This window comes from Stegastes partitus, unplaced genomic scaffold (assembly GCF_000690725.1).
Source record: "Stegastes partitus isolate 25-593 unplaced genomic scaffold, Stegastes_partitus-1.0.2 Scaffold743, whole genome shotgun sequence".
Classification (NCBI taxonomy): Eukaryota; Metazoa; Chordata; class Actinopteri; family Pomacentridae; genus Stegastes; species Stegastes partitus.
In genome coordinates, this window is record NW_007578474.1 from 15,393 (window position 1) to 28,576 (window position 13,184).

The following is a 13,184-nucleotide window of genomic DNA, read 5'->3' on the forward strand; positions in this document are numbered from 1 at the left end:
TATTTTTTGATTCATCTCTATTTGTTGAAATGTCAAGAAGCTGAAAAATGGTCATCACAAAAAACAGCCTGAGCGGACGTGTTCAAATTGCTTGTGCCATCTCAGCAACATTTCTACATTTAAAACTGAGGAATGCCTGACATTGAATCAGTTGTCAGGGCTCCACACTAACTTTTCCACTGGTAGCACTGGTGCGACCAACTTTCTCATTTGGTCGCACCTCCCCACCATGTCACAGGCAAAACATATGACTTGCTGGACATTTTCTTATCAATGGACACTACAATTTACAGATGTTCCCTAAACAACCACATTGCAGGCTGTTGGCACCTGTGGTGTGCTGATACAGGTGTAAGACCAAAAAAGAGTTAACTAGAGCGTTCTAATATCAGATTTGCGCCCTTTTTCATTAGCGGAAAACACAAATGCAGGTGCACTCCGTTCTTCATGAGAAGACCGCATTTTTAAGCGTAAATACCGCAGTACAGCGACGTTATGAACATTCTACTTCCCACCACTGTGGTTAACACAGCAGCTTCCTGTGTCGGTTACAGTGAAACTAATACAGCTTAATGATCATCATGGACTCGCACCAATGCAACCACTTGAAATTTCAACTAGCACACTCTCAAGAAATGGTGCAAACGCGACACAGTCTGGAGCCCTGCTATATCTATTCTTTCAGTAAATGTCACATTTATCTATGTGTGGTTATGTCTTATTTATTAAGCACACCTACATTTTGTCAGATAGCTAAGGAGAGGGGTGGTAGTGGTAGGATCTGGCCAAAAAATTATATGTCGATCTTCTGATGATTTACGGTCTGAATTACAATAGTTGAACTCATGCCATCATGATTAACTTGAGCATAACTGGTGGTTTGTATTTCCACTGCATCACACTTTCTTTCAGCCACTGCTAACCAGCCTGCCCAGGTCTGACTTGTGCTTCTCCTGCTGCATTTGCTGCAGGAGGTTGCTGTTGTGGTGAATGAAGTTGTTTAGATGACTCTCCAGTTAATCTCTTCTCCCATGGACAGATTTCCAACACAGGTATTGTGGACTGTAGCTGGCGTAGGTAGTCTTATCATGGAAGGACTAATATGACATCCTTGTTCTGCTTTGCAGCCTCAGTGAGCTGGGCGTAGAGACACGATAACCACTTCTCTGCCTGCTGCAAGTTCTGGTTAGAGTAGCCCTCCAGCTTGCAGTGGATCTCCCAGAGAGCAGAACAAGGACTACTCTAACCAAATACAGTCCAAGACAGTAGAGTTTGAGTCTGTCCATGGAACGACAGACTCACCTGGCAGGCAGCTAAACGACATTGATCAACAACATTGATCTGGTCAGTACACAGCTGGGAAACACTGGATGGGATGAGGCTAGCTGGTTAACAACAACTAAACTTTCAGACATAGTACCCTTAATGAAACGATCTGTACGATTCATCTGAAAAGTCGATTATTTTCTGTCTGCGATACAAGAACTTGAGATCGCCCCTCCCCCTCAAAGTTCAGAGTGCAGCTTAAATACACAGAATATGTGAAATGTATAAGTTAAACAGACATTAATCTCGAACATAAAACACACATTGTCCACTGTTATAAAAATGCATCCCTCTGTATTACAAAACCAACCTGATGTAAATGGGAGTTGTTCGGTAGACCCGGCGTCCCTGGAATGCTCCGCCCATGCTTCCCATGGATGTTGTTAATAGCAGGCGACTTGGCCACTTTGGGTCGACCTGGTCCAGGTCCCCCTCCTCCTCCTCCAAGCCCCCCTCCACCACCTCCACTATTAATACCACTGGAGGCAGAGGAGCTTTTGCGCTTCTTGCCTTCCAGGCGTCCGTCTGAGGAGTGGTGGCTAAAGCTGGTGTGGTGGTCAGATGAGGATGAGGGCTGGTGGTGGACAAAAGGCCCCAGGGAAAGAGTTGAGTCACTGCTGTTCATCACCACACTCATACGCTTGATGGACTCTGCAGGGCTGCCCGAGGGAGGACCTCGTGCAGGTGGCCCAGAGGAGCCGCCTGCTGAACCTCCAGAAGGTTCGGCCTTGAGGCTAAGTGAATTGGTCCGCACAGTACGGCCACAGTTAAGCCCCACGCTGTGGACTCCACTGTGGGAGGAGGATAATGACGATGAGGCTGGCGGACCTAATGAGCTGTGGTGGTAGGTGCTCCCTGAGCTGCCGACATTTGCACAGTTCTTCTTGAAAGACGAGGAGGAGGAGGAGGAAGAGGAAGAAAAGTTGGAATTAGCAGAGGAGGAGTCAGAGGAGCCATGGGATGAAGAGAGGATAGAGCTGTTTTTCCTCTTCTTCCCCGAGCTGAAGCTAGTGTTGCTACTGTTACTGTTAGCTCCGCTGCTTCCTCCACTAATGGAGTTGGGGATGACGGGTGTGGAGGAACCAGATGAGATCTCCTTGGGCCTGAAGGACGATGATGACTTGGTAGTGCTGCTGCTGGAGGAACGGGACTTAAACGCCCGGCCTGAGGCTAGGGAAGGAGCTGAAGAAGAAGAGGATGAGGACAAGTGGGCTGAAGGCATCTGCGGCGACGAAGACACTTGTCGGGCCTGCGTGGTGCCATAGGCCGGGTGCTCAGCCCCGCCCTGCGGGGAACTGCGGGCATTTAAGGTGGTCCCATAGGAGAGCACTGACTTGCCCTCGTAGGATTGGCTATAAGGAGCCTGGGGCAAGGTGGCAGGGGGGCCCAGGAAGCCTGAAGAGGGAGTGCTACCGTGGGAATTTGTGCTTGTCCTATGGGTAGGTGCAACAGAGGAGGAGTTCTCCAAGGCCAAGGGGATTTTCCTGCAGCAAGACAGAAGAGCATGCATTAGTTAGGACTGTTCTCAAGTCAAAAATTCTCACTATAATAAACAAGGCAGTCATGTATTTTTGCTGTAGCATCTCTCTATAATTACATTACAAGTTACATAAGTTGACAAGCAGATTATTTCCATACATGATCAATCAAAAACCCTTTCTAAAGGCTACATTGAGGGCCCCAAAGTAGAAACTCAATGTCAACACAAAAACACTCTGGCTTTAGATCGGAGAGCTGTGTCTATCTGCATCACAGCTCTACAAAAAAAAAAAGAAAGAGACGTACAAGAGGTTTTAAAAATTTTGTTTGTGAAAGAGATGGGAAAGGACACAGGAAGATCCGTGATTAACTATATAAGTGGAAACACGGTTGCAGCAGTAATCAGGAGATACAGACCGAGCCATAGTACTACCTCTTCCTAAAATTATACTACAAATGCTAAAGGGGAATATTCCCTTCTGTTGTATAGTGTAAATCTCTATGTGTAAGCATCACATGACTAAAACAATTGGGGTTTTGAGAAAGCCTTTTTTTAACAGCATCAATGTGAGGAATCAGACACACTCACTTCCACATCTGAGAGTTGACATGCTTGTCCATCATCGTGGTTAGGGCACATCGCACTCTGTCCCATCGCCGGTCAAAGGAGTAGCAGCCTCTCCCAAACAGTCGACTTCCAAAGGTACAGTACTGGGAACAAAAGGGGAGGCTTGGATGAGAACTGCAGCTCATCATAGTCTAAGTAAAGAAAGAAAGTTGTCTGGGGCTAATCTGAGATCAAGCACACTTACAGCTGCCGGTCGTGGGTGATAACCTGAATAGTGACAGTCCAGTTTGTCAGCATTGTCCTCTCGCTCCTCGTTCTCTCCCTCGTCACTAGAGGGTCTGGAAAAACCATCAGGGGTAGCTTGGGGATGGTGTAGTGACTCGTGGACTACTGCAGGGTCTCCGGAAGTACCCCCTCCGTGACTGCTGTTTAGTCTGATGGACAGATACCACACAAAATGTGTAAAATGCAAAATTCTAAATATGTTTGTTCCACTTCTCAGTGAGGAAGGCTATCGGCCTGGTGTCACTACATGCAATAAAAGCATGACAAAGCGAAACAATAAAATGAATGTAATGCAGCACTTACCGTGGAAGACCAGGGCTGTGAAATTTGGGCTTTCCAAGTAGCGAAGGCTTAGTGGCATCTGGGGCGGGTCCATTGCCATGAGCCACCTGGTGGGCATCATGGCCAGGGGCGAGGTGAGAGGAGGGGTGTGGGTCCCTGAGAAGGGGGCTTGGCTGGGAATGGGGTTGGTGGAGGTCTCGCTCCCTCTCCCTTGCTCTGTTCTTGTGCTCTGCCAGCAATGTGTCAAAGCGCTTCCTTCGCCCTGGCACAGCCCTCCGCTGGCTTAAGGAATGTGTCTGTTGGGAGAAGGTAAAAAAGTTTTATTCTATGAAGAAGCTCTCCTTTGGGGCCAGTATAATAATGTACATGACAGAAGCATCTGTAGCAAATTTTGATAGTGTGACTTTGCTACAAATAATTACAATGTTCTTTAAAAAGTGTTAACAATAAGTCTGGTAATATTCTAAATGCTGTTTATAAAAGCCAACATAATGCATTACTCGGTGCCATAGCACAAATGAATGACACCGCTGCACTGGATGACGCGTTCAGTCATTGAACACAAATGCCGTTGTTTATAATTGCAGACTACATAGGGCTTTGCTGTGCTCTTGTTAGTAGCAAAGCACAGACGCTGCAAACATGTGTCCTAGAAACACCAGCCCTCAATAGTCAGTCAGCTGCTACCATGGGGAAAGAGGTCTGAAGCTTCAACTCTGCCTCCACAAGTATGTCAAGAAACCTTTATATCCTCCTTTGAACAACTGAACTTCGATGTTGCCCTTTAATGGGATTTTCTGACAAAAACTTTATAACATAACCAGCCTAATGTTGGAAATAATTTACAGCTTCAGCGCACAAAGTAGAGAGACTGGTTACCTTGCATGTTAGGGATCTTGTGCAGGGTTTCCGAGCTGTCATATCCACAACGCCACAGTGGATATCTGGATTGAATTCACGTTCTGAAGGAGAAAAGTGAGAGGCAAACATTTGTTACTTACATACACTGGGATGAATGACCAGATTTGGTAACGTTATCCTTGGATAAGCCTTTTAGATGAGGAATTGGACATTGCGAAAACAGATTTGTGTTTCCTAGAAAACGGCATTATCTGTGGTGTACATTGTAGGTTCGTCTTTCAACAGTTGACCACATTTTGTCCCTTCATTCTAATATGAAAGTGATTAATTTTATTTATAGGCAAAAACTATATTTTGTATGAGACAGCACTACACAGTCTAGTCATAAAGTATTCAGACATCCTCACTTCATCCACATGTTGCAGTATTCTAAAACTTTATTTTACTACTTCCCTATTCAGTTCACACTCAATATCCCATAATGACAAGGTGAAAAAACTATTTTAGAAAGTTTTGCAAATTAATTGAAAGGAAAAAACTGAAATATCACACTGACAAAAGTAGTCAGGGCCATTGCTATGACAACTGAAGTATAGCTTTAAGTGTCAATTGATCTGACATGATTTTGGAAAGGCATATACCCGTTTATATAAGGTCTCAAACCTACCAAAGCATATCAGAGCAAAAAAAAAAAACAAGCCATTTAGTTGAAGAAATTGCCTGCATATCTCAGAGTGAAGACTGTGTGGTCAGAAAGATCTGGGAAAGGAAAAAATAAATAATCTGCTGCATTGAACTACTCTTTACAGAGCGGGCCACCTGGTCAAACACAGCACAGGCAGAGAGGAGCCTCGGTAAGGGAGGTGATAATGAAACCAATGGTCTCTCTTGCTGAGTTCTAGTGATTCTGTGTGGAGGTGAAACTGCCAGAAGGACAACCGTCACCTCAGCACTCAGCTTCATGGCAGAGTGGCCAAACAGAAGCTTCTACTCAGTGACAGACACATGAAAGCACACTTGGAGTTTGCAAAACTAAACTGTTTCCTCTTCATTTCAAGCATCTACATGAAACAAGGCACCGCTCATCACCTGCCTAACACCACCCCAATAGTGAAGCAAGGTGGTGGCAGTGTCATGGTGTGATGGTCTTTTAAAGCGGCATGGGGAGGAAAATTGGTAGAGGTTGAGGGAAAGCTGAAGGGAGCAACCCACGGAGATACCCTTAATAAAAAAAACAGCTCCACAGTGCTCAGGACCTAAAACTGGGCTGAAGGCTCACCTTCCAATAACACAATGCTTGAGTGGCTTAGGGACAACTCTGTGAATGCCTTTAAGAATCCCAGCCAGCAACCAGCCTTGAAACCAACCAAACATCATTTTCATTCATTCTTTCTTTACTTCAAACATATTAAATGAAAAGAAATGACAATATATATAAATAAAAAATAATATAAAATCTGTGGAGTGACCTAAAATGTCTGTCCACCAATGTTCCCCATTCAACCTGACACAGCTTCAGAGGATGGCAGAGTAAAGAATGGGCGAAGATTCCCAAAACTGACCGTGCAAAGTTTGCTGCATCATACCCAAGAAGGCGAAAGGTTGTAATCTCTGCGTCAAGTAAGTATTGAGTACAAAGAATACTTAATCTCAGTGTGATAGTTCAGTTGTTTCTGTCCAATAAATCTGCAGTTACTTCTAAAAAGTGCGTCATCCCTTTGCCATTATGGGGAACTGAGTGTTGACTGATGAGTGAAATAATGAAAGAGAACAATTTTAACAAAAGGCTGCAACTTAAAATGTGAAAACAGTGAATGGATCTGAAAACTTTCTAAAGGTACAATAAACTACAATCTAAACACATTCATTAATTAGACCTATTGATACAGAACGCGGACAGCACAAAACTGTAACCATAATTTGCCACCATTCCCCTCTCCAGCTGACCTGTGACTTTCTTGTTAAGGTGACGTCTGCTACTGGCACTGCTGCTGCTGTCCTGCTTCTTGTCCGAGAGGACAGAGAGGTGGCCCTTGCCGTTGAGAATCTGACCTGGGGCCAGTAATGGAGGCTTTGGTATGGAGGGACAGTTAAGGCCTGCTTTAAGGGCTGATGAGGAGGAGGAGGTCGTGATGGCGGTAGTGTTGGAGCTCACAGTGGTGCTAGAGGAGGATGTAGAGGAGGATGAGGTGGTGGCGGGGGCAGATGAAGCCTGCACCAGCTTAGCTGACGAGTCCACCTTCAGATGCATCTTCTCCACCTTGACAGCCGGGGTGAGGCTGGAAGAGAAGGTTACAGAGATGAAGAGGGCAGCAAGGAGGAAGCTGAGAGTTAGAAACACTGAGCCAGAGAGAAGCGCATGGTAAGAGATAGATGTGGACGCATGGATGGGGCTGGGAGGACAAAACATAAATCTAATATGTTCCATCATTTATCAAAGACTTTAAACAAACAAGACACAAGATATAATACTTGTCAGCTACACATAATTCAACATTGGAGACCTCTTAATAATAATTGACAATACATTTTAACAAACTAGAAAAGCTTTAAGGGTTGCTGGAGTTCAGAATATAAAATGGTAATGTATTTCAATATGTGTTCTAACGATACTTGTACCTGAAGATATCAAAAAAATGCAACTGAGAAGCTTTTAATAAAGATAAAATGCCTAGATGAGAATGCTAGTTTTAAGCCAATGCAGTGAATCTATTAAAAATAAATCACAATACTTCATCACATTAATTGAAAAGTCACTGAGGAGTCCTGCTCATTGATTTGCAACATTTCCCACAATGACCTAAAACGCTCAGTGATACTAAAATGACTGCTACAAGTAAATTCATTTCTATTATTTGGGTTATATTTAATTACGATAACAGGAGGTCTCCACCTCATGATGATTGATTCCCAATCATTGTAACAACTGTATTTAATAACTGTCATTTCTACTCAGCTGAGCCACACAGGCGAAATTAAACAATAATCACAGATGGGTAAGTCTGCTGGAAACTGTGGTCATAAAAGCAGCTCAGCTGTAGCCAATCCACACTTACTCCACACTTATTTATCCAAGTTATCTTTAAATATCAGATCATTCAGTTTAACAGTAAATTGTTAAGCCCTAGTATCTAACAATGCGGCACATGTTGCAAAGTAAAACTTACATCTTATCAGGCTGGAGCGACCTGAAGGGGGCATAGGAGGATCTTTGCTGAACGCCTGGCAGCTTTTCTTTGGCTGGTTTGAGGAGTTTGGGATTGGAGGAGGATGATGTAGAGGAGGATAAACTGGAGCTAGCAGCGGAAGGTCGGCCAAGGATGCCTCCACTTGTCACTGCAGCTACAGACCCCGAGCCCAGCCCAGGCCCAAGCCCAAGCCCGCTGCCACTGCTCCGGTTCCTGCCTGACACGGGGAAGGGCGAGGTGGAGGCTGGCTTGCTGGCCGAACTGTGTCTCCTCTCTGAAGCAACAACATAAATCAAGCTGGCATTAAAACACAATACTTACCTCAATTACATTTTAGAGATATCAGAATCACACACTTGACCAGCCTGGTCTATATGGGTGAATGTGGCCATGAGTCAAGAGAAAAGACAAGACACATGGGAACATACAAATCTCCCTCTGACAGTCGTGAGCAGGTTACCTCAACAACAAATAAGCAGCATTTGTGATTCATGCCAACGCAGCCTGAAATAGAACCAGCCAACAGGTCAAGAGCTTTATTTCCTGCCTGAGCTTCTTATAACAGCTGCTGTGCAAACTGATAAAAGGAAGTACGACAGCAGAAAAGGTTAGGATGATGCTTAGTTGTGGATGGAGAGACAAAAATAGAAGAAAGAATAAAAAATCTCATCACTAAGTGCTTGCATCCAAAACCAAATATATTTAAGTACACCACAGTATTCTCAATAAACAAACACAGGCACCTGTGTGCACACAATCATAGCAATTACAGAATTACAGAAGACAATCACAGAAGCTTTGGGTTTTCAAAGAACATTCTCATCATGCTATTTTTAGCAACAGCATACAACAAAAGCTACTATCCCACAACGTAGAATAATTTCACCACGACACACACACACATTTCAGTCTGGAGTCCATTAGCTGCCACAGCAGTAACAATGGAAGAAAAAAGCTGGACAGCAACATCATGAAAGCATTTATTAATTCTGAAGCAACTTGTAGCAGAGTTTTGAATCCCGGCCCAGCAGCATCTCCCTAACCGACATAGTGGGCCCCTGGGTTCACACAGACAGACACACACTCCTGCTGCTCTGATAATATGTGGAGAGACAGACACACAGAGAGGTAGTTGTGTACTGATGAGTTCAAGAGAACGAAGCTGAATGCTGACTTTACCCTCGTGTTGTCAACACTGTATGAGCAAAACATCAAGAAATAAGTTGATGACAAACAACAGTAACATCAAGTGAAGGTAAGAGGACACACCGTTAGGAGTGCAAACAGGTTTTGCATGTGTCTCTGTCTTCAGCTATATAGAGGTGTGGGCCTGCTTAGCTAACTCCATAGTATAGCGGAGAAGTGGGCCGTGAGCCAAAACTCAGTCTCAGCAGGTGACCTGAAAAATGGCTTGTTGCTGCAGAAACAGTGGACTAACACACATGAAAGCTAAAAGATGCCTCCCCTGATCTCCCTCAGCTCTGTTCCAGACAAACACACACCTAAATGTTTAGCCTTCTTCCAGTTTCTTTTTTCAGGGAGGGGGAAAAAAAAGCTTTTAAGAGTGCCCTTTTCTTATCTAAGGGCCTCCCTTTACACACCCATTCACCACACACTCCAGATTTTTTCTCTCCCACTACTTAGTGACTGAACAATCCAAAGGCCGTTCTTTCCCTGCCATCCTCCCTCCGTCCTTCCCTGCTGTCTTGTCCTGTCCCAGTCACAGTCAACAGCACACCCTGCACACAAACTCACACCAGGAAACCCCAGCATGACACTCAGTGCTCTGTCCACAAAGCACCAACACTGAGGAAAGAAAGCCAAGACCAGTGGCAGTAGTAGAAGAATAGAACAGGAGTCAGGAATGATGTGTGTGGGGGGGAAATACAAACAACAGACACAAGAAATAGGAGGAGCCTTCATATCCTTTTTCACACTGAGAAACTGTTGGCTCAGTGGTATAGGGGAATCCCTGGCTGTTGGAGTGAGAAAAAAACATAAAAGCAAAAAAAGTGATGCCCATACTACCATCTCCACAGGCACCATGTTCACGCCCTAGCATGGCCTAGCTACTAAAAAACATTTGCAAAACAACAACAATAACCTTGTTGTTAATGAGATAGTTTTCTTGCTATCTGAGCTCAAGATGCATAATTAGGAAACATGTTTGTGTACGTCTGCTTAGGTATCACCAGATCTTTGATGAGACAAGTCTTTGTTCGACAAGTTCATAAATGAATGTATAACACGGCAGACGAGCTTTCAGCTTCCTGTTCAGTGGTGAGTGTCACCCCTGCTGGGATCTGCCTCAGCAGAGAAGAACAAACACCTAACAGGAGACAGATGGGCTCAAAGAAGCACACTAAAATCATATTGAGACCATCTCAACGGTGCTGAGATCAGTGCCTTTACCCTGTGGTAGCACCACATGGGGTCTTCCCATAATGACATGAGCGAGAGGAAGACATGGGGTAAAAAACAGCAAGAGCACTCTCCGTCTGTATGGCCACATATGGTTGCATGACCACAGAACGTTTGCTTAAACAAAACTGTTCCACCGTGGAGATGAAACAATAATCAAACAACAAAAGATTCATCTGAAACTATTTTGATTACCGATTAACAGTTTAAATCAGGAAGAAAAAAAAAAAAGCAATTTCAAAAATTGTTGGATTACAACAGTTTATATTTGTGGAATTAGTGCTTTTCTCTGCACAAAGGGAAAATCTTCAGGTTTTCAACTGCTGGAATTTGGGCCTAATATTTGATATTTGGACAAACCTTGAGTTAAATAGAGATGCATCTCTCCAGGGATTTTTCTTTTGGAAGCCCTTTCTGTTCTTAATTAATAACACATTACAGACAATGTGCTCACATAAAGACATATCTATGTATAGTTTGGAGTTGGCCACAAATGATAATAAACCCCTTTAAATCAATGTAAAACTACTGATCATTTTGGGTGTTTGCACTCCACAGATCAGTCAGCAGAAGCAATACCACCCTGTTCAAGATGCACCTCAGTCACCTGCTGTGACGCTGTCAGTACTGTTTTACTTTACAGGCACGGTATTGCCCTCCAGCATTTGTCCACTTCTCATTTAAACTCCCCTGGCAGGTTGGAAAACTAATCTAGATGGTGCACACCATATGTAGCAATCAGGTCCAGATAGGCTTGTGTCAGTCTATATTGTTTAACCATGTGGGAGGAGTCCATTCTTTGAGCGTTGTTGACACAATTGCAAGGACAGTTCCTTTATAAGCCATGTGCTGTTATTGCTCCCTCTTGTGGCTGACCTTGGCAACTGCTGTCACACTTCACAGTGAATGCACAGCTCTGAAAAAGTGTATAGTGAAGCTGACAAAAATCCCACATCAACTCAGTTGCCCTATATAACAAGGCCTGGCAGGTGTCACGTTAACTCTTTTTACTTGAACGAGTGTGGGAGTGAACAGAAATTTATTTCTTTCAGCAGCCATGACAGTCACTGAACTTGTCATTGTCAGTACTGTCAAATTTATATATCACTATATCCACAACGATGCAATCACTAATTCAAGGAGCCTTGATTTTCATTGGCAAACTAGTCAAAAATCCAGTTTAACTATTGAAGGGTAAAAATCTGTGTACTGAAACAAGCATGCACTCATCCCTATGAACAGAACCAGAAATCTAATCAACATTACTGGGTAGACTTGAGGGCGACAAGTCAAATATTAACAGGGGAAATGTAAACACACACACAAGTGAGGTGGTGAGTTTAATAAATAAATAAACAGGTTACTGCACGGAGAAGAAACAGCGATGGGGAATACAAAGGCAGTAGGAGAAGTAATATCACAGTGTGTTAATGCGTGAAATATCCCTATCAGCTACTTTGTTAGTTCCTTCGTCGCCGATCTTATGAGCACTGCGTCGCCGTCCACATGCACCTCCTTGTCGTGCTGGGTTATGGATGCAATTTGAAAATGCTAAACCTAGCTCTGCATGGTATTTGCATGAAAGATGACTCTGAATATATGCATACAACAAGGCATACATAATCGTGCATGTTTTGCATGTGTGTGTGTGCGCGTGACACTTACCGTAGTGTGCTTGGAAGGCTTGTGGTTTGACAACCTGACCACAGTGGCTGCACATCACCAGGTAGAAGTCGTCTTGTGCGGGACACTGGCCAAATATGGACATGTCTGTACACAGGGGGAGAATCAACCAGACAGGGGAAAACTCAGGGAGAGGCAAATAAAATAGACGTGCATTCACCTGGTGCCCCAGGTGGCAGCAGACTCTGCCAAGTGCAGATCATCCATCACTTTCAATCTACATTGAAACCTTTATCATTTGTTGTCATAACACTGTGATAGCTCAAGATAGGAAAATTCCAGTTTGATGGCTTTGTTGTTTTTTTTTGTGCATAAATACAAAAATATTGCAAACCACAAAAAGGAGAACAGTTCTTGGTCGTGTCTTATAAGAAATTTTGAATTGTTGCACAACATACATGGAACACATAATCCATATTTAACATAATCCACATTAGGTATATAAAAAAACTGAAGAGCTCACTAAAGGAATCGTGACATGCAAAGTCTGTACATGCAACTTTGCTCGTACTCTGGAAAGGCATACTCTGAAATGATTTGCACTTACATACCTAAATTCATAATGGAGAACATGTCCAAGTGATAAGAACCACAAAAAGGGCAGAGCCAGCAATCCAAAGGTTACCTGCTGTCAAAGAATTCATGTCTCTTCCAGACACAAACAAATGCAGGACTTACATGGTGTGGAAGATTTGTGACATCAAATAAATTAAGAGCTATCACTGAGGAGCAAAGTTTAATAATGGAAGATGTTTGTTCTTTGGTGCTATGTGTATCATATTTTCTAGAGAACAGCAAAAATCTGCCTTCAGGAGTGGCACTGTCTGAGAGAGCGTCAAAAGAGCTGTTCACAGCAGACATTCACTGAATATGGCTGAGCTAAAGCAGTTCTGCAGGAAAGAGTGGTTCAAAATTTGTCCCAAACCTTGTACAGGTCTGATCCACACCTACTGGCAGCATTTGTTTGAGTTTATTGCTTGTTTATTGCCACCAAAGGAGGTTCGATCAGTTATTCAATCCGAGGGTTCATTTACTTTTTCTAACAGCACTAGTTTAGTAGGCATGTTCAAAAAAGGAACCAAATGGTGGAA

The 13,184-nt window shown here is 43.6% G+C and overlaps 1 protein-coding gene across 2 annotated transcripts in view; it reads right to left on the reverse strand.

Annotated features, from left to right (window-relative positions):
- The window catches only part of atxn7 (ataxin 7), a 17,121-nt gene extending 4,185 nt beyond the window's left edge, over nucleotides 1-12,936 (reverse strand). Inside the window, exons 1-8 of one of the 2 annotated variants that reach the window (XM_008291435.1) lie at nucleotides 12,076-12,936; nucleotides 7,969-8,263; nucleotides 6,749-7,080; nucleotides 4,820-4,902; nucleotides 3,962-4,236; nucleotides 3,618-3,807; nucleotides 3,395-3,516; nucleotides 1,637-2,810 (exon numbers count right to left, since the gene is read on the reverse strand). In XM_008291435.1, coding sequence (XP_008289657.1) covers nucleotides 1,637-2,810; nucleotides 3,395-3,516; nucleotides 3,618-3,807; nucleotides 3,962-4,236; nucleotides 4,820-4,902; nucleotides 6,749-7,080; nucleotides 7,969-8,263; nucleotides 12,076-12,178 — 2,574 coding nt within the window. In that variant the 5' untranslated portion in view covers nucleotides 12,179-12,936. Of the gene's footprint in view, nucleotides 1-768; nucleotides 2,811-3,394; nucleotides 3,517-3,617; nucleotides 3,808-3,961; nucleotides 4,237-4,819; nucleotides 4,903-6,748; nucleotides 7,081-7,968; nucleotides 8,264-12,075 lie in introns of those variants that run through there. The other variant, XM_008291434.1, reaches the window with a different exon arrangement.
- Nucleotides 12,937-13,184: the final 248 nt, after the last annotated feature.